General features: G+C 50.2%; 1 protein-coding gene across 1 annotated transcript in view; it reads right to left on the bottom strand.

Annotated features, from left to right (window-relative positions):
• Positions 1–216: 216 nt before the first annotated feature.
• LOC140724338 (NACHT, LRR and PYD domains-containing protein 3-like) overlaps positions 217–24,416 on the bottom strand; it is a 39,181-nt gene continuing 14,981 nt past the window's right edge. Inside the window, exons 7-10 of the mRNA XM_073038791.1 lie at positions 5,654–5,740; positions 5,328–5,498; positions 5,021–5,172; positions 217–260 (exon numbers count right to left, since the gene is read on the bottom strand). Of these exons, the coding sequence (XP_072894892.1) occupies positions 217–260; positions 5,021–5,172; positions 5,328–5,498; positions 5,654–5,740 (454 nt within the window). The remainder of the gene's footprint in view (positions 261–5,020; positions 5,173–5,327; positions 5,499–5,653; positions 5,741–24,416) is intronic.

Raw genomic sequence — 24,416 nt, 5'->3', positions numbered from 1 at the left:
GATGTAAGGTTAATGTAAATTACAAATATATATATATATATAATAAATACGGCAGAAATGTCGGGGGTGCTCTGACGCATCCAAACACCTGATGGCGGAGGGGAAGAAGGTGTTGCTGAATCGTCGAGTTTTCAGGCTCCTCTCCCTTCCCCGATGGCGGCAGTGAGCCGGGAGCCTGTCCCGGTGCTGAGGGAGTCACGGTGATGAGGATCTCCATCATCCAGTTCCAGAGGGAGGTTCGCTGGCCCAGGATTTGGAGCCTGTGGATCAGAACGGAGGGGAGGATAATGCTGAACGCCGAGCTGGTCTCAGTCAACAGCAGCCTGGCGTCGGTGTTATAATACCCAGGGGCCAGGGGAGAGCGAGTGAGATCGTATCCGCGGTAGTCCTTCCGTCGAGTTTCCCCAAATCACAGCGGGCCCACGTCCTCGCTGGAGAAGGGGTCGACTCTGGGTATGACCAGCCTCTCAACCAGATCCCCACACTTGATTCCCAATCGTTCCCAATTCCTCTCAATCACCAGCACCTGGTTTCCATTAGCCACCAGAGGATAAGACTCCGACAGCTCCGGTCAGCCCTTGCCGGATTGTTGGTCGACTCTCAGAGAGAGAGGAACCTTGCTCCAAGTCGTGACACAAAGCTGGGTGGCAGTGTGAAATGTATGGAAGATGTTATGAGAATGCAGGGTGACTTGGACAGGTTGGGTGAGTGGGCAAATGTATGGCAGATGCAGTTTAATGTGGGTAAATGTGAGGTTATCCGCTTTGGTGGCAAGAACAGGAAGGCAGATTACTATGTAAATGGAGTCAAGTTAGGAAAAGGGGAAGTACAGCGAGATCTAGGTGTTCTTGTACATCAGTCAATGAAAGCAAGCATGCAGGTACAGCAGGCAGTGAAGAAAGCTAATGGCATGCTGGCCTTTATAACAAGAGGAATTCAGTATAGGAGTAAAGAGGTCCTTCTGCAGCTGTACAGGGCCCTGGTGAGACCCCACCTGGAGTATTGTGTGCAGTTTTGGTCTCCCGATTAAAGGAAGGACATTCTTGCTATTGAGGGAGTGCAGCGTAGGTTCACGAGGTTAATTCCCGGGATGGCGGGACTTTCATACGTCGAAAGATTGGAGCGACTGGGCTTGTATACACTGGAATTTAGAAGGATGAGAGGGGATCTGATTGAAACATATAAGATTATTAAGGGATTGAACACGCTGGAGGCAGGAAGCATGTTCCCGATGTTGGGGGGGGTCCAGAACCAGAGGGCACAGTTTAAGAATAAGAGGTAGGGCATTTAGAACGGAGATGCGGAAAAACTTTTTCACCCAGAGTGTGGTGGATATGTGGAATGCTCTGCCCCACAAGGCAGTGGAGGCCAAGTCTCTGGATGCATTCAAGAGAGAGTTAGATAGAGCTCTTATAGATAGCGGGGTCAAGGGATATGGGGGGAGGGCAGGAACGGGGTACTGATTGTGTATGATCAGCCATGATCACAGTGAATGGTGGTACTGGCTAGAAGGGCCGAATGGCCTACTCCTGCACCTACTGTCTATTGTCAAAGCAGTTAATCCCAGAAAGTGTGAGTGTCACTGGGCGATTGTTGTCGAGGCAGCTCTCCCTACTCTTCTCCGGCACTGGTGTGATTGTCGCCTTTTGAAGCGGGGGGGGGGGGGGGTGTAATTCAGACTACAGCGGAGAGACACGTCCTCGGATACTCCAACCTCCGCTGCTGTTCTCCTCACATCATTCGACACATCCCTCACCTGCACGCCTCTCCGTCTCCGTCGACCCCTTCAACATCTACCACAATCCCCTTCTCCGTCATCGCCTCCCTCCCCGTGACCTACCACAGCCATGCAGCCCCCTCGTCTCTGTCACACCCCCTCTCTCCCCAAACGCCTCCCTCTCTGTGTTGACAGGGATTTGTGGAGAAAATGGGGGAGAGTTGAATTCCGGAGTTAGACTCCCCCCTTCAACCGCATGTCAATCTCTCAGTTCTGAGCCTATACTGAATGGTCAGAGAGGGAGATTCGCTGTTTCATAATACCTCACTGTGTAATCGGACCGTGTGGAGGGAGATTCACTCTGTGTCTGACCCCAGGTGTAAGTGTGATGGGACAGTGTGGAGGGAGCTGCACTCTGTGTCTGTCCCCGGGAGTGTGTGATGGGACGGTGTGGAGGGAGATTCACTCTGTATCTGACCCCGGGTGTGTGTGTTGGGACGGTGTGGAGGGAGATTCACTCTGTTTCTGACCCCGGGAGTGTTTGATGGGGCGGTATGGAGGGAGATTTACTCTGTGTCTGACCCCGGGAGTGTGTGATGGGATGGTGTGGAGGGAGATTCACTCTGTGTCTGGCCCCGGGAGTGTGTGATGGGACGGTGTGGAGGGAGATTCACTCTGTATCTGACCCCAGGAGTGTTTGATGGGGCGGTGTGGAGGGAGATTCACTCTATGTGTGACCCCGGGAGTGTGTGATGGGACGGTGTGGAGGGAGATTCACTCTGTGTCTGACCCCTGGAGTGTGTGATGGGACGGTGTGGAGGGAGATTCACTCTGTGTCTGACCCCGGGAGTGTGTGATGGGACGGTGTGGAGGGAGCTTCACTCTGTGTCTGGCCCCGGGAGTGTGTGATGGGATGGTGTGGCGGGAGATTCACTCTGTGTCTGGCCCCGGGAGTGTGTGATGGGACGGTGTGGATGGAGATTCACTCTGTGTCTGACCCCGGGAGTGTGTGATGGGACGGTGCGGATGGAGATTCACTCTGTGTCTTGCCCCGGGGATGTGGGATGGGACGTTGCGGAGGGAGATTCACTCTGTGTCTGATCCCGGGAGTGTGTGATGGGACGGTGTGGAGGGAGCTTCACTCTGTGTTTCACGCCGGTATTCCATCCTCCATCCGTCTCGTACTCCGGACCTCAGTGACTCACGTCTGATATTCGGGACGATATTAACTGTCTGCGGGGTACAGGAGGGGGACGGTTAGCCAGGAAGGGGGTTAATTTGAGACGAGATCCTGGGCACCCAGACTCTGCCAGTCCGACCTCCCTCAGCCTGGAGCTGAAACGCGACTGTGTCAGTGTGAGGTGCTCCGACCCACTGTTACAGTGCACAGGGTGCGGGGGGCAGCGGAAACCTCAAACAAACTCAAGTCCGACACCAAGGCAGGAAGTTAAAGCGGTTTATTTATTTCATCATGATAAATGCAAATTAAACAGTATGTGAGCTGCTGACTTGCGGGAATAAATACACTGTTGTAGCGATGTACTATGTACAGAGTTAGAGACAACGACACGCAGTCGGTGAGTCTGTTCCAGACTAGTTTATTCAAACTTCGCGGCGCTGGTATTTAATCCCTGGGTATTTGTGAGCCGATGCGCCTGCGCATTTAATCCCGAGCGCCCGCCCTCTCCGAGCGGAAATGACGTCAGAGGTGCTCACCGCGCTGGCTATTTGTGAGTCCATGCGCCTGCGCAGAAAGTGGGTCGCCACACTGTTCCCGACTCACTCACAATTAACTGACCGGTAACAACGGGTGACCGGTAGATTAATCAGTCCCGTCTCTCACCGTCACTCTGCATCCAATCACACTTCAGGGCCGTGTCCGGGATCGCTGCGGATCCGAGGCCATTGCCGAGGGATTTGTCAATTTAACACCATTGTATCGGCCTGACTGCCGAATGCACCGTCCTCGGCAACGGGAGCAAAAGGATTCTCTCCCGGGACACTGGTGTCCCAGACTGAGCCCCGACCCCCTCCCCGGGCTCCTCCTGTCCGGGTAATTCACCGGGGGGGTCACGCGGGAGAGTCTCGGTCACGCACATCCGGCGGAAGTGGCGCCGCCGGACAACGGGCGGAAATGCGTCACCGCGGGAGGGCTTCCGATATCACCGAGCTCGAGACCGGAGCCAGTTCCGTTAAAACCGTTGGGAATCAGCCCCGGCGCGCGGCCGTTAAAGGTAAGGGCGGGAGGTTAAAGGGGAGGGGGGAGATAAAGGGGAGGGGGGAGTTAAAGGGGAGGTGTGAGTTAAAGGGGAGGGGGAGTTAAAGGGGAGGGCAGGGAATCGGCTCCATCCCGCGGGCGGGGATGTTCACACATTCAGATGTTCAGGATCCCCACTCTCAGTCCGGGTCTGACTTCCTGCAGAGGCTCCAGTTCCTTCTTCCCGGTCTCACTGAACTGATTGTACCCCAGCCTGAAACAGAATGGAGAATGAAGATGAAATAAACAGATCACACAACAGGGTCAGTAACAGGGGACCGGGGTTAATGTTTCAACAACACTCACAGACAAATATCACCAGAAAACCCGCGGATCCGCTGACATTTTATCACATTGAACATTAACACAAACACTCACACGATCCGCTCCAGACTCGGGTGGGTCAGTATGAGGCGGCGGAGAGCGGGGACAGATCCGTCTGTCAGAGAGTTGAATGTCAGGCCCAGCCCCATCAGTGATGGTTTTGTACTGAGAGCGGAGACGAGATCCTCGACCCCAGAATCTGTGAGACCGACATTGACCAGCCTGGAGATGAGAGAGAGTGAGGGTGAAGGACACAGAGAGACAGGAGACGGTACAAATCCCCAGTGTTTATCAGTAACACAATTACTGATCACATTAATGTTCTGTGTCAGACACCCAGTGACTGTAAACACAATCTCCCACAGTCTGGTACTTACCGCAGTTTCTGTATTTTACACTCCGGGTTCCTCAGAGCTGCAGACACCAGTTTCACTCCTGAATCTCCCAGTTTGTTATAACCCAGGTACAGCTCCGTCAGGGATGTGTATGTACTGAGAGCAGAGGCGAAATCCTCGGCCCCAGAATCTGTGAGACCGACATCCCACAGCCTGGAGATGAGAGAGAGTGAGGGTGAAGGACACAGAGAGACAGGAGACGGTACAAATCCCCAGTGTTTATCAGTAACACAATTACTGATTACATTAATGTTCAGTGTCAGACACCCAGTGACTGTAAACACAATCTCCCACAGTCTGGTACTTACCACAGTTTCTGTATTTTACACTCCGGTTTCCTCAGAGCCGACAACACCAGTTTGACTGCTGAATATGCCAGTTCATTATCATCCAGGTAGAGCTCAGTTAATGATCGATTTGTACTGAGAGCGGAGACGAGATCCTCGGCCCCAGAATCTGTGAGACCGACATCCCTCAGCCTGGAGATGAGAGAGGGTGAGGGTGAAGGACACAGAGAGACAGGAGACGGTACAGATCCCCAGTGTTTATCAGTAACACTATTACTGATTACATTTATGTTCGGTGTCAGACACTCAGTGACTGTAAACACAATCTCCCACAGTCTGGTACTTACCGCAGTTTCTGTATTTTACACTCCGGGTTCCCCAGAGCCGCAGACACCAGTTTCACTCCTGAATATTCCTGTTCATAATAATTCAGGTACAGCTCCGTCAGTGATGGTTTTGTACTGAGAGCGGAGATGAGATCCTCGGCAACAGAATCTGTGAGACCGACTCTCTCCAGCCTGGAGATGAGAGAGAGTGAGTGTGAAGGACACAGAGAGACAGGAGACGGTACAAATCCCCAGTGTTTATCAGTAACACTATTACTGATTACATTAATGTTCGGTGTCAGACACCCAGTGACTATAAACATAATCTCCCACAGTCTGGTACTTACCACAGTTTCTGTATTTTACACTCCGGGTTCCCCAGAGCCGACAACACCAGTTTCACTCCTGAATCTCCCAGTTCATTCTCCCCAAGTCTAAACACAAACAGACAAATTGATGAACAAAGTGATACAAACCGTGGGACTGAGGGTAATTCTCTCACGCGGATATTTCAGGAAACATTAAACACTTCCGTAAAGCACTGATCGGAGTTCCCATCACTGTCAATGTCCCTCACTGCCCAGCTCCAGGGTATTCACCCAATGTCAGTCATTTAGTCTGTTGCTGTGACCCTGTGAACTCCACATTTTCTGTCTCGTTCTCCGTTGGCTAGAAAAGTGTTACTGACCACAGAGTGTCAGAAGGGGCAGGGATGGGGGTGATATAGCCCCACAGTGAGGAAGATTTGTGAATTGGGAAATGTCGATGGGAGATGGAGGAAGAGACCCCACCTGAGGGAATGGATGGAAAGACGCAAGAGGAAAGGGATGGGGGAAAGAGATCCCACAGGAGGAAGGGGGTTGGGGAAGAGAGATCCCACAGGAGGAAGTGGGATGGGGAAGGAGAGATCCCACAGGAGGACGGGGGATGGGGAAGAGAGGTCCCACAGGAGAAAGGGGGATGGGGATAAGAGATCTCACAGGAGGAAGAGGATGGGAAAGAGATATCCCACAGGAGGAAGAGGAAAGTGGAAGAGAGATCCCAGAGGAGGAAGTGGATGGGGAAGAGAGATCCCGCAGGAAGAAGGGGATGGGAAAGAGGTCCCGTAGGAGGAAGGAGATGGGGAAGAGCGATCCAACAGGAGGACGGGGATGGGGAAGAGAGATCCCACAGGAGGAAGGGGGATGTGGAAGAGGAGATCCCACAGTAGGAAATGGATGGGGAAAAGAGATCCCACCGGAGTTGGGGGGATGGGGAAGAGAGTTCCCACAGGTGGAAGGGGTTAGGAAAGAGAGAACCTATTGGAGGAAAGGGAGTGGGAAGGACAGATCCCACAGGAGGAAGGAGGATGGGGAAGAGATCCCACAGGGTGAAAGAGATTGGGAAGAGAGATCACACAGTTGGAAACGGAATCAGCAAGAGAGATCCCACAGGAGAATGGGAAGGCGATGAGAGATCCCACAGGAGCAAGATGGGGAAGAGAGATCCCACAGGAGAAAGGGGGATGGAGAAGAGAAATCCTACAGGAGGAAGGGGGATGGGGAAGAGAGATCCCACAGTAGGAAGGGGATGGGGAAAAGAGATCCCACAGGAGGAAGGGGATGGGGAAGAGAGATCCCACAGGAGGAAGGGGGATGGGGAAGAGAGATCCTACAGGAGGAGGGGGATGGGGAAGAGAGATCCCACAGGAGGACGGGGATGGGGAAGAGAGATCCCACAGGAGGACGGGGGATGGGGAAGAGAGATCCCACAGGAGGAGGGGGATGGGGAAGAGAGATCCCACAGGAGGACGGGGATGGGGAAAAGAGATCCCACAGGAGGAAGGGGAATGGGGAAGAGAGATCCCACAGGAGGAGGGGAATGGGGAAGAGAGATCCCACAGGAGGAGGGGAATGGGGAAGAGAGATCCCACAGGAGGAGGGGGATGGGGAAGAGAGATCCCACAGGAGGACGGGGGATGGGGAAGAGAGATCCCACAGGAAGAGGGGAATGGGGAAGAGAGATCCCACAGGAGGACGGGGATGGGGAAAAGAGATCCCACAGGAGGAAGGGGATGGGGAAGAGAGATCTCACAGGAGGAATGTGATGGGAAAAACAGTTCCCAAAGGAGGAAGGGGGATGGGGAAAAGAGATCCCACAGGAGGAAGGGGGATGGGGAAGAGAGATCCCACAGGAGGGAGGGGGATGGTGAAGAGAGTTCCCACAGGAGGATGGGGTACGGGGAAGAGAGATCCCACAGGAGGGAGGGGGATGGTGAAGAGAGATCCCACAGGAGGAAGGGGGATGCGGAAGAGAGATCCCACAGGAGGAAGGGGGATGGGGAAGAGTGATCCCACATGTGGAAGGGGGATGGGGAAGAATGATCCCACATGTGGAAGGGGAATGGGGAAGAGAGATCCCGCAGTAGGAAGGGGGATGTGGAAGAGAGATCCCACAGTAGGAAATGGATGGGGAAAAAGAGATCCCGCAGGAAGTAGTATGATGGGGAAAAGAGATCCCACAGGAGTTGGGGGGATGGGGAATAGAGATCCCACAGGAGGAAGGGGAATGGGGAAGAGGTCCCATAGGAAGAAGGAGATGGGGAAGAGAGATCCAACAGGAGGACAGGGATGGGGAAGAGAGATCCCACAGGAGGAAGGAGGATGGGGAAGAGATCCCACAGGGTGAAAGAGATTGGGAAGAGAGATCCCACAGTCGGAAATGGAATCAGCAAGAGAGATCCCACAGGAGAAGGGAAAGGCGATGAGAGATCCCACAGTAGGAAGCAGAATCAGGAAGAGAGTTCCCACAGGAGTAAGGAGGATGGGGAAGAGAGATCCTACAGGAGGAAGGGGAATGTGGAAGAGAGATCACACAGGTGGAAGAGGGATAGAGAAGAGAAATCCCACAGGAGGAAGGGGGATAGGGAAGAGAGATCCTACGGGAGGAAGGGGACTGGGAACTAGAGTTCCTATAGGAGCAATGCAGATGTGGAAGGGAGATCCCAAAGGAAGAAGGGGGCTGGTGTAGAGAGATCCAACAGGAGGAAGAGGGATGGGGAAGCGAGATCCCACAGGAGGAAGGGGGATGGGGAAGACAGATCCCACAAGAGGAAGGGGGATGGGGAAGAGAGATCCCACAGGAGGAAGAGGGATGGGGAATAGAGATCACACAGGAGGAAGGGGGCTGGGGAAGAGATGTCCCACAGGATAAAGAGGGATTGTGAATAGAGATCCCACAATGGGAAGGGGTTGGGGAAGAGAGATCCAACAGGATGAAGTGGGATGGGGATGAGAGATCCCAGCGGAGGAAAGGGGATGGGGAAGGGAGATCCCACAGGAAGAAGGGGGATGGGGAAGACAGATACCACAGGAGGAAGGCGATTGGGAAGAGTGATCCCTCTGGAGGAAGGGGGAAGGGGAAGAGAGATCCCACAGGAGGAAGGGGATGGGGAAGAGAAATCCCACAGGAGGAAGGGTGATGGGGAATTTCAACATGCAGGTGAACTGGGAGAATCAGGTTGGTGCTGGACCCCAGGATAGGGAGTTTGTAGAGTGCCTACGGGATGCATTCTTGGAACAGCTTGTACGAGAGCCGACCAGGGACAAGGCTATTCTGGATTTAGTGTTGTGTAATGAACAGGGTTTGATAAGCGATCTTGAAGTAAAGGAGCCATTAGGAGGTATTGACCATAACATGATGTGCTTTTATCTGCAGTTTGAGAAGGATAAGGGCAGCTCGGAGGTGTCAGTGTTGCAGTTGAACAGGGGAAACTATGGAGCCATGAGGGAGGAGCTGCTCAAAATTGACTGGAAGGATAGCCTAGCAGAAAAGACAGTGGAGCAGCAATGGCAGGTATTCTTGGGAATAATACACAATTTGCAAAATCAGTTCATCCCCAGAGAAGGAAGGATTCAAGGGGGGAAAGGGGCCACAGTGGTTGACAAAGGAAGTCAGAGATTGCATAGCATTAAAAAAAAAGGAAGTATGACAGAGCTAAGGTGAGTGGGAGGACAGATGATTGGGAAGTTTTTAAGGAACAACGAACTTAACTAAAAAGGCAATACGGGGAGAAAAAATGAGGTACGAACTCAAGCTAGCCAGGAAAATAAAGGAAGATAGCAAAAGCTTTTTTAGGTATGTGAAGAGAAAGAAGATAGTTAAGAACAATGTTGGGCCCTTGAAGAATGAATTGGGTGAAATTGTTATGGGAAACAGAAATGGCAGAAGAATTTAATGAGTACTTTAGATCTGTTTTCTCTAAGGAAGACACAAGCAATCTCCCAGATGTATGGATGGGCCAAGGACATAGGGTAACAGAGGAAATGAAACAGATTGACATTAGGAAGGAAACGGTGATGAGTAGACTGATGGGACTGAAGTCTGACAAATCCCCAGGTCCGGATGGTCTGCATCCTAGGGTACTAAAGGAGGTGGCCCTGGAAATTGCGGATGCATTGGTAATCATTTTCCAATGTTCCTTAGATTCAGGATCAGTTCCTGAGGATTGGAGAATGGCTAATGTTATCCCACTCTTTAAGAAAGAAGGGAGGGAGAAAACAGAGAACTATCGACCTGTCAGCCTGACATCGGTGGTGGGGAAGATGCTAGAGTCCATTATTAAGGATGAAATAGTGGCATATCTAGATAGCAGTGATAGGATTGGGCTGAGCCAGCATGGATTTACCAAGGGTAAATCATGCTTGACTAATCTGTTGGAGTTTTTCGAGGATGTAACCAGGAAGTTAGACGGGTGAGATCCAGTGGATGTAGTGTACCTCGATTTTCAGAAGGCATTTGATAAGGTCCCACATAGGAGATTGGTGGGTAAAATCAAAGCTCACGGCATCGGGGGGAAGACATTGACATGGATAGAAAACTGGTTGGCAGATAGAAAGCAAAGGGTTGCGGTGAATGGGTGTTTCTCGGAATGGCAGGTGGTGACCAGTGGGGTGCCACAGGGCTCGGTATTGGGAGCACAGCTGTTTACAATTTACATCAATGTTTTAGATAAAGGCATTGAGAATAACATCAGGAATTTTGCTGACGATACTAAGCTGGGTGGCAGTGTGACATGTGATGAGGATGTTAGGAGAATTCAGGGTGACTTGGATAAGCTGGGTGAGTGGGCAGATACTTGGCAGATGACGTTTAATGTGAATAAGTGTGAGGTTATCCACATTGGGAGTAAGCACAGGAAGGCAGATTATTATCTGAACGGTGTAGAGTTAGGTAAGGGAGAAATACAGAGAGATCTAGGAGTCCTTGTTCATCAGTCACTGAAGGTGAATGAGCAAGTGCAGCAGGCAGTGCAGAAGGCTAATGGAATGTTGGCCTCTATTACAAAGGGAATTGAGTACAAGAGCAAGGAAATCTTCTTGCATTTGTACAGAGCCCCGGTGAGACCACAGCTGGAGTATTGTGTACAGTTTTTGTCTCCAGGGTTAAGGAAGGACATCCTGGCTGTAGAGGAAGTGCAGCGTAGATTTACGAGGTTAATTCCTGGGATGTCTGGACTGTCTTACGCAGAGAGGTTAGAGAGACTGGGCTTGTACACACTGGAATTAAGGAGATTGAGAAGGGATCTGATTGAAACATAGAGGTTTAAGGGACTGGACAAGGTAGAGGCAGGAAATATGTTCCAGATGCTGGGAGAGTCCAGTAGCAGAGGGCATGGTTTGAGAATAAGGGGTAGGTCATTTAGGACAGAGTTAAGGAAAAACCTCTTCTCCCAGAGAGTTGTGGGGGTCTGGAATGCACTGCCTTGGAAGGAAGTGGAGGCCAATTCTCTGGATGCTTTCAAGAAGAAGCTAGATAGCTATCTTATGGATAGGGGAATCAAGGGATATCGGGACAAGGCAGGAACCGGGTATTGATAGTAGATGATCAGCCATGATCTCAAAATGGCGGTGCAGGCTCGAAGGGCCGAATGGTCTACTTCTGCACCTATTGTCTATTGTCCCACAGGAGGAAGGGGGATGGGGAAGAGAGATCCCACAGGAGGATGGGGGATGTGGAATAGAGATCCCACAGGAGGACGGGGGATGGGGAGGAAATTTCCAGCAGGAGGAGGTGGATGGGGAAGAGTGATCCCACAGTAGGAAGCAGCATCAGGAAGAGAGATCCAACAGGTGGTAGGGGGATGGGAAGAGAGATACCACAGGAGGAAGGGGATCCGGAAGAGAATTCTCACAGAAGGAAGGGAGATGGGGAAGAGAGATCTCACAAGAGGAAGGAGAATGGGAAAGAGAGATCCCACGGAAGGTAGGGGGCTGGGGAAGAGAGATCCCACAGGAGGATGGGAGATGGGGAAGAGAGATCCCACAGGAGGAATGGGGCTGGGGAAGAGAGATCCCACAGGAGGATGGGAGATGGGGAAGAGAGATCCCACAGGAGGATGGGAGATGGGGAAGAGAGATCCTACAGCAGGATGGAGATGGGGAAGAGAGATCCCACAAGAGGAAGGAGAATGGGAAACAGAGATCCCACTGGAGGTAGGGGGCTGGGGAAGAGAGATCCCACAGGAGGATGGGAGATGGGGAAGAGAGATCCCACAGGAGGATGGGAGATGGGGAAGAAAGATCCCACAGGAGGAAGGGGGCTGGGAAAGAGAGATCCCACAGGAGGATGGGAGATGGGGAAGACAGATCCCACAGGAGGAAGGGGGATGTGGAAGAGAGATCCCACAGAGGGAAGGAGGATTGGGAAGAAATTTCCGGCAGGAGATATTGGATGCGGAAGAGAGATCCCACAATAGGAAGCAGAATCAGGAAGAGAGATCCAACAGGAGGTAGGGGGATGGGAAAGAGAGATACCACAGGAGGAAGGGGATTGGGAAAGAGAGATCCTACTGGAGGTAGGGGGCTGGGGAAGAGAGATCCCACAGGAGGATGGGAGATGGGGAAGAGAGATCCTACAGCAGGATGGGAGATGGGGAAGAGAGATCCCACAAGAGGAAGGAGAATGGGAAACAGAGATCCCACTGGAGGTAGGGGGCTGGGGAAGAGAGATCCCACAGGAGGATGGGAGATGGGGAAGAGAGATCCCACAGGAGGATGGGAGATGGGGAAGAAAGATCCCACAGGAGGAAGGGGGCTGGGAAAGAGAGATCCCACAGGAGGATGGGAGATGGGGAAGACAGATCCCACAGGAGGAAGGGGGATGTGGAAGAGAGATCCCACAGAGGGAAGGAGGATTGGGAAGAAATTTCCGGCAGGAGATATTGGATGCGGAAGAGAGATCCCACAATAGGAAGCAGAATCAGGAAGAGAGATCCAACAGGAGGTAGGGGGATGGGAAAGAGAGATACCACAGGAGGAAGGGGATTGGGAAAGAGAGATCCTACTGGAGGTAGGGGGCTGGGGAAGAGAGATCCCACAGGAGGATGGGAGATGGGGAAGAGAGATCCCACAGGAGGAATGGGGCTGGGGAAGAGAGATCCCACAGGAGGATTGGAGATGGGGAAGAGAGATCCCACAGGAGGTAGGGGGCTGGGGAAGAGAGATCCCACAGGAGGATGGGAGATGGGGAAGAGAGATCCCACAGGAGGAAGGGGGCTGTGGAAGAGAGATCCCACAGCAGGATGGGAGATGGGGAAGAGAGATCCCACAGGAGGAAGGGGGATGTGGAAGAGAGATCCCACAGAGGGAAGGAGGATTGGGAAGAAATTTCCGGCAGGAGTTATTGGATGCAGAAGAGAGATCCCACAATAGGAAGCAGAATCAGGAAGAGACATCCAACAGGAGGTAGGGGAATGGGAAAGAGAGATACCACAGGAGGAAGGGGATTGGGAAGAGAGATCCCACAAGAGGAAGGAGAATGGGAATGAGAGATCCCACTGGAGGTAGGGGGCTGGGAAGAGAGATCCCACAGGAGGATGGGAAATGGGGAAGAGAGATCCCACAGGAGGAATGGGGCTGGGGAAGAGAGATCCCACAGGAGGATTGGAGATGGGGAAGAGAGATCCCACAGGAGGATGGGAGATGGGGAAGAGAGATCCCACAGGAGGAAGGGGGCTGGGGAAGAGAGATCCCACAGGAGGATGGGAGATGGGGAAGAGAGATCCCACAGGAGGAAGGGGGATGTGGAAGAGAGATCCCACAGAGGGAAGGAGGATTGGGAAGAAATTTCCGGCAGGAGTTATTGGATGCGGAAGAGAGATCCCACAATAGGAAGCAGAATCAGGAAGAGAGATCCAACAGGAGGTAGGGGGATGGGAAAGAGAGATACCACAGGAGGAAGGGGATTGGGAAGAGAGATCCCACAGGAGGAAGGGAGATGGAGAACAGAGAGATCCCACAAAAGGAGGGGCATGGGGAAGCAAGATCCCACAGGATGAAGGGGATGAGTAAGAGCGACCTGACAGGAGGAAGGGGATGAGGAAGAGAGATCCCATAGAAGGAGGGGGGATGGGGAAGAGAGATCCCACAGGAGGAAATGGATGTGGAAAAGAGATCCCACAGGAGGTAGGAGGATGGGGAATTTCAACATGCAGGTGAACTGGGAGAAACAGTTTGGTGCTGGACCTCAGGATAGGGGGTTTGTAGAGTGCCTACGGGATGCATTCTTGGAACAGCTTGTACGAGAGCCGACCCGGGACAAGGCTGTTCTGGATTTAGTCTTGTGTAATGAACAGGATTTGATAAGCTATCCTGAAGTAAAGGAGCCATCAGTAGGTAGTGACCATAACATGATATGTTTTTATCTGCAGTTTGTGAAGGATAAGGGCAGCTCGGAGGTGTCAGTGTTGCAGATGAACAGGGGAAACTATGGAGCCATGAGGGAGGAGCTGGCCAAAGTTGACTGGAAGGATAGCCTAGCAGAAAGACAGTGGAACAGCAATGGCAGATATTCTTGGGGATAATGCACAAGGTGCAAAATCAGTTCATCCCCAGAGAAGGAAGGATTCAAAGGGGGGAAAGGGGCCACAGTGGTTGACAAAGGAAGTCAGAGATTGCATAGCATTAAAAAAAAAAGGAAGTATGACAGAGCTAAGGTGAGCGGGAGGACAGATGATTGGGAAGTTTTTAAAGAACAACAGAACTTAACTTAAAAGGCAATACGGGGAGAATAAAATGAGGTACGAACGCAAGCTAGCCAGGAATATAAAGGAAGATAGCAAAAGCTTTTTTAGGTATGTGAAGAGAAAGAAGATAGTTAAGAACAATGTTGGGCCCTTGAAGAATGAATTGGGTGAAATTGTTATGGGAAACAGAGAAATGGCAGAAGAATTTAATGAGTACTTTAGATCTGTCTTCACTAGGGAAGACACAAGCAATCTCCCAGATGTATGGATGGGCCAAGAACATAGGGTAACAGAGGAAATGAAACCGATTGACATTAGGAAGGAAACGGTGATGAGTAGACTGATGGGACTGAAGGCTGACGAATCCCCAGGTCCAGATGGTCTGCATCCTAGGGTACTAAAGGAGGTGGCCCTGGAAATTGCGGATGCATTGGTAATCATTTTCCAATGTTCCTTAGATTCAGGATCAGTTCCTGAGGATTGGAGAATGGCTAATGTTATCCCATTTTTTAAGAAAAGAGGGAGGGAGAAAACAGAGAAGTATCGACCTGTCAGCCTGACATCAGTGGTGGGGAAGATGCTAGAGTCCATTATTCAGGATGAAATAGTGGCATGTCCAGATAGCAGTGATAGGATTGGGCCGAGCCAGCATGGATTTACCAAGGGTAAATCATGCTTGACTAATCTGTTGGAGTTTTTCGAGGATGTAACCAGGAAGTTAGACGGGTGAGTTCCAGTGGATGTAGTGTACCTCGATTTTCAGAAGGCATTTGATAAGGTCCCACATAGGAGATTGGTGGGTAAAATCAAAGCTCAGGGCATCGGGGGGAAGACATTGAAATGGATAGAATACTGTTTGGCAGATAGAAAGCAAAGGGTAGCGGTGAATGGGTGTTTCTCGGAATGGCAGGTAGTGACTAGTGGGGTGCCACGTGGCTCGGTATTGGGACCACAGCTGTTTACAATTTACATCAGCGATTTAGATGAAGGCATTGAGAATAACATCAGCAAATTTGCTGATGATACTAAGCTGGGTGGCAGTGTGACATGTGATGAGGATGTTAGGAGAATTCAGGGTGACTTGGATAGGCTGGGTGAGTGGGCAGATACTTGGCAGATGATGTTTAATGTGAATAAGTGTGAGGTTATCCACTTGGGGAGTAAGAACAGGAAGGCAGATTATTATCTGAACGGTGTAGAGTTAGGTAAGGGAGAAATACAAAGAGATCTAGGAGTCCTTGTTCATCAGTCACTGAAGGTGAATGAGCAAGTATAGCAGGCAGTGAAGAAGGCTAATGGAATGTTGGCCTTTATTACAAAGGGAATTGAGTACAAGAGCAAGGAAATCCTCTTGCATTTGTACAGATCCCTGGTGAGACCACACCTGGAGTATTGTGTACAGTTTTGGTCTCCAGGGTTAAGGAATGATATTCTGGCTGTAGAGGAAGTGCAGCGTAGATTCACGAGGTTGATTCCTGGGATGTCTGGACTGTCTTACGCAGAGAGGTTAGAGAGACTGGGCTTGTACACACTGGAATTAAGGAGATTGAGAAGGGATCTGATTGAAACATAGAAGATTATTAAAGGATTGGACAAGATAGAGGCAGGAAATATGTTCCAGATGCTGGGAGAGTCCAGTACCAGAGGGCATGGTTTGAGAATAAGGGGTAGGTCATTTAGGACAGTGTTAAGGAAAAATTTCTCCCAGAGAGTTGTGGGTGCCTGGATGTACTGCCTCGGAAGGAAGTGGAGGCCAATTCTCTGGATGCTTTCAAGAAGGAGCTAGATAGGTATCTTATGGATAGGGGAATCATGGGTTATGGGGTCAAGGCAGGAACCGGGTATTGATAGTAGATGATCAGCCATGATCTCAAAATGGCGGTGCAGGCTCGAAGGGCCGAATGGTCTACTTCTGCACCTATTATATAACTCAGAGTCCTGCCATGTGCAGAAGTTCGCTGATGACACGGCCATAGTGGGGTGTGTCAGGAATGGACAGGAGGAGTAGTATAGGAAACTGATACAGGACTTTGTGATATGGTGCAACTCAAACTACCTGCGTCTCAATATCACCAAGACCAAGGAGATGGTGGTGGACTTTAGGAGATCTAGGCCCCATATGGAGCCAGTGATCATTAATGGAGAATGTGTGGAGCAGGTTAAGACCTACAAGTATCTGGGAGTACAGTTAGACGAGAAGCTTGACTGGACTGCCAACACAGATGCCTTGTGCAGGAAGGCACAGAGTCGAATGTACTTCCTAAGAAGGTTGGCGTCATTCAATGTCTGTAGTGAGATGCTGAAGATGTTCTATAGGTCAGTTGTGGAGAGCGCCCTCTTCTTTGTGGTGGCGTGTTGGGGAGGAAGCATTAAGAAGAGGGACGCCTCACGTCTTAATAAGCTGGTAAGGAAGGCGGGCTCTGTCGTGGGCAAAGTACTGGAGAGTTTAACATCGGTAGCTGAGCAAAGGGCGCTGAGTAGGCTACGGTCAATTATGGATAACTCTGAACATCCTCTACATAGCACCATCCAGAGACAGAGAAGCAGTTTCAGTGACGGGTTACTATCGATGCAATGCTCCTCAGACAGGATGAAGAGGTCAATACTCCCCAATGCCATTAGGCTTTACAATTCAACCGCCAGGACTTAAGAACTTTTTAAAAGCTACCGGTATTAATGCTTTTTGAGACGGTGATTTAGATGCATATCATATTTTTTTTTACTGAGTTAAGTATTGTATGTAATTAGTTTTGCTACAACAAGTGTATGGGACATTGGAAAAAAAGTTGAATTTCCCCATGGGGATGAATAAAGTATCTATCTATCTATCTATCTATCTATTGTCTATTGTCCATTGTCCCACAGGAGGAAGGGGGCTGGGGAAGAGAGATCCCACAGGAGGACGGGGGATGGGGAGGAAATTTCCGGCAGGAGGAAGTGGATGGGGAAGAGTGATCCCACAGTAGGAAGCAGCATCAGGAAGAGAGATCCAACAGGTGGTAGGGGGATGGGAAAGAGAGATACCACAGGAGGAAGGGGATTCGGAAGAGAATTCTCACAGAAGGAAGGGAGATGGGGAAGAGAGATCACACAAGAGGACGGGGAATGGGAAAAAGAGACTCCACTGGAGGTAGGGGAATGGGAAAGAGAGATCCCACTGGGGGATGGGGAAGAGAGATCCCACAGGAGGTAGGGGGATGGGTAATTTCAACATGCAGGTGAACTGGGAGAAACAGTTTGGTGCTGGACCCCAGGATAGGGAGTTTGTAGAAGGCCTACGGGATGCTTTCTTGGAACAGCTTGTACGAGAGCCGACCAGGGACAAGGCTATTCTGGATTTAGTCTTGTGTAATGAACAGGGTTTGATAAGCGATCTTGAAGTAAAGGAGCCATTAGGAGGTAGTGACCATAACATGATATGTTTTTATCTGCAGTTTGAGAAGGATAAGGGCAGCTCGGAGGTGTCAGTGTTGCAGTTGAACAGGGGAAACTATGGAGCCATGAGGGATGAGCTGGCCAAAGTTGACTGGACGGATAGCCTAGCAGAAAAGACAGTGGAACAGCAATGGCAGGTGTTTAAGGAACAATAGAACTTAACTAAAAAGGCAATACGGGGAGAAAAAATGAGGTACTAACGCAAGCTAGCCAGGAATATAAAGGAAGATAGCAAAAGCTTTTTACATATGTGAAGAGAAAGAAGATAGTTAAGAACAATGTTGGGCCCTTGAAGAATGAATTGGGTGAAATAGTTATGGGAAACAGAGAAATGGCAGAAGAATTTAATGAGTACTTTAGATCTGTTTTCTCTAAGGAAGGCACAAGCAATCTCCCAGATGTATGGATGGGCCAAGGACATAGGGTAACAGAGGAAATGAAACAGATTGACATTAGGAAGGAAACGGTGATGAGAAGACTGATGGGACTGAAGGCTGACAAATCCCCAGGTCCAGATGGTTTGCATCCTAGGGTACTAAAGGAGGTTTCCCTGGAAATTGCGGATGCATTGGTAATCATTTTCCAATGTTCCTTAGATTCAGGATCAGTTCCTGAGGATTGGAGAACGTCTAATGTTATCCCATTTTTTAAGAAAAGAGGGAGGGAGAAAACAGAGAACTATCGACCTGTCAGCCTGACATCGGTGGTGGGGAAGATGCTAGAGTCCATTATTAAAGATGAAATAGTGGCATATCTAGATAGCAGTGATAGGATTGGGCCGAGCCACCATGGATTTACCAAGGGTAATCATGCTTGACTAATCTGTTGGAGTTTTTTGAGGATGTAACCAGGAAGTTAGACGGGTGAGATCCAGTAGATGTAGTGTACCTCGATTTTCAGAAGGCATTTAATAGATAGATAGATAGATAGATAGATAGATAGATAGATAGATACTTTATTAATCCCCATGGGGAAATTCAACTTTTTTTCCAATGTCCCATACACTTGTTGTAGCAAAACTAATTACATACAATACTTAACTCAGTAAAAAATATCACCACATAGGAGATTGGTGGGTAAAATCAAAGCTCAGGGCATCGGGGGGAAGACTTTGACATGGATAGAAAACTGGTTGGCAGATAGAAAGCAAAGGGTAGCGGTGAATGGGTGTTTCTCGGAATTGCAGGTGGTGACTAGTGGGGGGCCACAGGGCTCGGAATTGGGACCACAACTGTTTACAATTTACATCAACGATTTAGATGAAGGCAATGAGAATAACATCAGCAAATTTGCTGATGATACTAAGTTTGGTGGCAGTGTGACATGTGATGAGGATGTTAGCAGAATTCAGGGTGACTTGGATAGGCTGGGTGAGTGGGCAGATACTTGGCAGATGACGTTTAATGTGAATAAGTGTGAGGTTATCCACTTTGGGAGTAAGAACAGGAAGGCAGATTATTATCTGAACAGTGTAGAGTTAGGTAAGGGAGAAATACAAAGAGATCTAGGAGTCCTTGTTCATCAGTCACTGAAGGTGAATGAGCAAGTGCAGCAGGCAGTGAAGAAGGCTAATGCAATGTTGGCCTTTATTACAAAGGGAATTGAGTACAAGAGGAAGGAAATCCTCTTGCATTTGTACAGAGCCCTGGTAAGACCACACCTGGAGTATTGTGTACAGATTTGGTCTCCAGGGTTAAGGAAGGACATCCTGGCTGTAGAGGAAGTGCAGCGTAGATTCACGAGGTTGATTCCTGGGATGTCTGGACTGTCTGCCGCAGAGAGGTTAGAGAGACTGGGCTTGTACACACTGGAATTAAGGAGATTGAGAGGGGATCTGATTGAAACATATAAGATTATTAAGGGATTGGACAAGATAGAGGCAGGAAATATGTTCCAGATGCTGGGAGAGTCCAGTACCAGAGGGCATGGTTTGAGAATAAGGGGTAGGTCATTTAGGACAGAGTTAAGGAAAAACTTCTCCCAGAGAGTTGTGGGGTTCTGGAATGCACTGCCTCGGAAGGTAGTGGAGGCCAATTCTCTGGATGCTTTCAAGAAGGAGCTAGATAGGTATCTTATGGATAGGGGAATCAAGAGATATGGGGACAATGCAGGAACCGGGTATTGATAGGAGATGATCAGCCATGATCTCAAAATGGCGGTGCAGGCTCGAAGGGCCGAATGGTCTACTTCTGCACCTATTGTCTATTGTCCATTGTCCCACAGGAGGAAGGGGGCTGGGGAAGAGAGATCCCACAGGATGATGGGGGATGTGGAAGAGAGATCCCACAGGAGGAAGCAGAATCAGGAAGAGAGATCCAACAGGTGGTAGGGGGATGGGAAAGAGAGATACCACAAGAGGATGGGGGATGGGGAAGAGAGATCCCACAGACGGATGGGGAAGATATCCCACAGGACAAAAGAGATGGGCATGAGAGATCCCACAGGAGGAAGGAGAAAGGGGAAGAGAGATCCCACAGGAGGAAGGGGGATGGGGAAGAGAGATCCTACAGGAGGAAGGGGATGGGAAAGAGAGATCCCACAGAGGAAGGGGATTCGGAAGAGAATTCCCACAGAAGGAAGGGATATGGGGAAGAGAGATCCCACAAGAGGATGGGGGATGGGGAAGAGAGATCCCACAGGCGGATGGGGAAGATATCCCACAGGACAAAAGAGATGGGCATGAGAGATCCCACAGGCGGAAGGAGAAAGGGGAAGAGAGATCCCACAGGAGGAAGGGGGATGGGGAAGAGAGATCCTACAGGAGGAAGGGGATGGGAACGAGAGATCCCACAGGAGGAAGGAGGATGGGGAAGAGAGATCCCACAGGCGGAAGGAGAAAGGGGAAGAGAGATCCCACAGGAGGAAGGGGGATGGGGAAGAGAGATCCTACAGGAGGAAGGGGATGGGAAAGAGAGATCCCACAGGAGGAAGGGGGATGGGGAAGAGAGATCCTACAGGAGGAAGGGGGATGGGGAAGAGAGATCCTACAGGAGGAAGAGGATGGGAAAGCGATATCCCACAGGAGGAAGAGGGATGGGGAAGAGAGATCCCAAGAGGAGTAAGTGGATATAGTAGAGAGATCCCGCAGTAGGAAGGGAGATCGAAGGGGAGGAAGGAGATCGGGAAAAGAAATCTACATGGGGAAGCAGATGGGGAAGAGAGATCCCACAGGAAGAAAGGAATGGGGAAGAGATATCCCACAGGAGGAAGGAGATCGCGAAAAGAGATCCCTCAGGAGGAAGGTGAATGGGGAAGAGAGATCCCACAGGAGGAAGCTGGATGTTGATAAGTGATCCCGCAGTAGGAAATGGAATGGGGAAAAGAGATACTACAGTTATGGGGGGATTAGGAAGAGAGTTCCCACAGGTGGAAGGGGGATAGGAAAGAGTGATCCTACGGGAGGAAGAGGGATGGGGAAGAGAGATCCTCTAGGAGGAAGGGGGATGGGTAAAGGAGATCCTACACGAGGAAGGGGATGGGGAAGAGAGATCCCACAGGAGGAAGGGGGATGGGGAAGAGAGATCCCACAGGAGGAAGTGGGATGGGGAACAGAGTTCCCACAGTTCGAAGGGGGATGGAAAAGAGAGATCCTACAGGAGGAAGGGGGATGGGGAAGAGAGATCCCACAGGAGGAAGGGAATGGGGAAGAGAGATCCCACAGGAGGAAGGGGGATGGGGAAGAGAGATCCCACAGGAGGAAAGGAGATGGGGAAGAGAGATCCCACAGGAGGAAGGGGGATGGGGAAGAGAGATCCTATAGGAGGAAGGGGGATGGGGAAGAGAGATCCCACAGGAGGAAGGGGATGGGGAAGAGAGATCCCACAGGAGGAAGGGGATGGGGAAGAGAGATCCCACTCGAGGAAGGGGGATAGGAAAGAGTGATCCTACGGGAGTAATGGGGATGGGAAGGAGAGATCACACAGGAGGAAGGTGGCTGGGGAAGAGAAATCCCACAGGAGGAAGTGGGATGGGGAAGACAGATCCCACAGGAAGAAGTGGGCTGGGGAAGATTAATCCCATAGAAGGAAGTGGGATGGGGAAGACAGATCCCACAGGAGGAAGTGGGATGGGGAACAGAGTTCCCACAGGTCGAAGAGGGATAGAAAAGAGAGATCCTATGGGAGAAAAGGAATGGGAAGGAGAGATCCCACAGGAGGAAGGCGGATGGTGAAGGGAGATCCAACAGGAGGAAGAGGGATGGGGAAGAGAGATCCTATAGGAGGAAGGGGGGTGGGTAAAGGAGATCCTACACGAGGAAGGGGATGGGGAAGAGAGATCCTATAGGAGGAAGGGGGATGGGGAAGGGAGATCCAACAGGAGGAAGGGGGATGGGGAAGAGAGATCCCACAGGAGGAAGTGGGATGGGGAACAGAGTTCCCACAGGTCGAAGGGGGATGGAAAAGTGAGATCCTATAGGAGGAAGGGGGATGGGGAAGAGAGATCCCACAGGAGGAAGGGGGATGCGGAAGAGAGTTCCTACAGGAGGAAGGGGGATGGGGAAGAGGGATCCCACAGGAGGAAGGGGGATGGGGAAGAGAGATCCCACAGGAGGAAGGGGGATGGGGAAGAGTGATCCTACAGGAGGAAGGGGGATGGGGAAGAGAGATCCCACAGGAGAAAGGGGATGGGGAAGAGAGATCCCACAGGAGGAAGGGGGATGGGGAAGAGAGATCCCACAGGAGGAAGGCGGATGGTGAAGGGAGATCCAACAGGAGGAAGTGGGATGGGGAAGGGAGTTCCTATAGGAGGAAGGGGGATGGGGAAAAATGATCGTTTGGGAGGAAGGGGGATGGGTAAAGGAGATTCCACACGAGGAAGGGGATGGAGTAGAGATATCCCACAGGACGAAGGGGGATGGGGGATTTCAACATGCAGGTGAACTGGGAGAAACAGTTTGGTGCTGGACCCCAGGATAGGGAGTTTGTAGAGTGCGTACGGGATGCATTCTTGGAACAGCTTGTATGAGAGCCGACCAGGGACAAGGCTATTCTGGATTTAGTGTCGTGTAATGAACAGGATTTGATAAGCGATCTTGAAGTAAAGGAGCTATTAGGAGGTAGTGACCATAACATGGTATGCTTTTATCTACAGTTTGAGAAGGATAAGGGCAGCTCGGAGGTGTCAGTGTTGCAGATGAACAGGGGAAACTATGGAGCCATGAGGGAGGAGCTGGCCAAAGTTGACTGGACGGATAGCCTAGCAGAAAAGACAGTGGGACAGCAATGGCAGGTATTCTTGGGAATAATGCACAAGGTGCAAAATCAGTTCATCCCCAGAGAAGGAAGGATTCAAAGGGGGGAAAGGGGCCACAGTGGTTGACAAAGGAAGTCAGAGATTACATAGCATTAAAAAAAAGGAAGTATGACAGAGCTAAGGTGAGTGGGAGGACAGATGATTGGGAAGTTTTTAAGGAACAACAGAACTTAACTAAAAAGGCAATACGGGGAGAAAAAATGAGTTACGAACGCAAGCTAGCCAGGAATATAAAGGAAGATAGCAAAAGCTTTTTGCGTATGTGAAGAGAAAGAAGATAGTTAAGAACAGTGTTGGGCCCTTGAAGAATGAATTGGGTGAAATAGTTATGGGAAACAGAGAAATGGCAGAAGAATTTAATAAGTACTTTAGATCTGTCTTCACTAGGGAAGACACAAGCAATCTCCCAGATGTATGGATGGGCCAAGGACATAGGGTAACAGAGGAAATGAAACAGATTGACATTAGGAAGGAAACGGTGATGAGTAGACTGATGGGACTGAAGGCTGACAAATCCCCAGGTCCAGATGGTCTGCATCCTAGGGTACTAAAGGAGGTGGCCCTGAAAATTGCGGATGCATAGGTAATCATTTTCTAATGTTCTTTAGATTCAGGATCAGTTCCTGAGGATTGGAGAATGGCTAATGTTATCCCATTTTTTAAGAAAGGAGGGAGGGAGAAAACAGAGAACTAACGACCTGTCATCCTGACATCAGTGGTGGGGAAGATGCTAGTGTCCATTATTAAGGATGAAATAGTGGCATATCTAGATAGCAGTGATAGGATTGGGCCGAGCCAGCATGGGTTTACCAAGGGTAAATCATGCTTGACTAATCTGTTGGAGTTTTTCGAGGATGTAACCAGGAAGTTAGACGGGTGAGATCCAGTGGATGTAGTGTACCTCGATTTTCAGAAGGCATTTGATAAGGCCCCACTTAGGAGATTGGTGCGTAAAATCAAAGGTCAGATCATCGGGGGGAAGACATTGACATGGATAGAAAACTGTTTGGCAGATAGAAAGCAAAGGGTAGCGGTGAATGGGTGTTTCTCGGAATGGCAGGTGGTGACCAGTGGGGTGCCACAGGGCTCGGTATTGGGACCACAACTGTTTACAATTTACATCAACGATTTAGATGAAGGCATTGAGAATAACATCAGCCAATTTGCTGATGATACTAAGCTGGGTGGCAGTGTGACATGTGATGAGGATGTTAGGAGAATTCAAGGTGACTTGGATAGGCTGGGTGAGTGGGCAGATACTTGGCAGATGACGTTTAATGTGAATAAGTGTGAGGTTATCCACTTTGGGAGTAAGAACAGGAAGGCAGATTATTATCTGAACGGCGTAGAGTGAGGTAAGGGAGAAATACAAAGAGATCTAGGAGTCCTTGTTCATCAGTCACTGAAGGTGAATGAGC

The sequence above is a fragment of the Hemitrygon akajei genome, unplaced genomic scaffold, assembly GCF_048418815.1.
Source record: "Hemitrygon akajei unplaced genomic scaffold, sHemAka1.3 Scf000189, whole genome shotgun sequence".
Classification (NCBI taxonomy): Eukaryota; Metazoa; Chordata; class Chondrichthyes; order Myliobatiformes; family Dasyatidae; genus Hemitrygon; species Hemitrygon akajei.
This window is presented reverse-complemented; position numbering and strand designations above follow the sequence as displayed.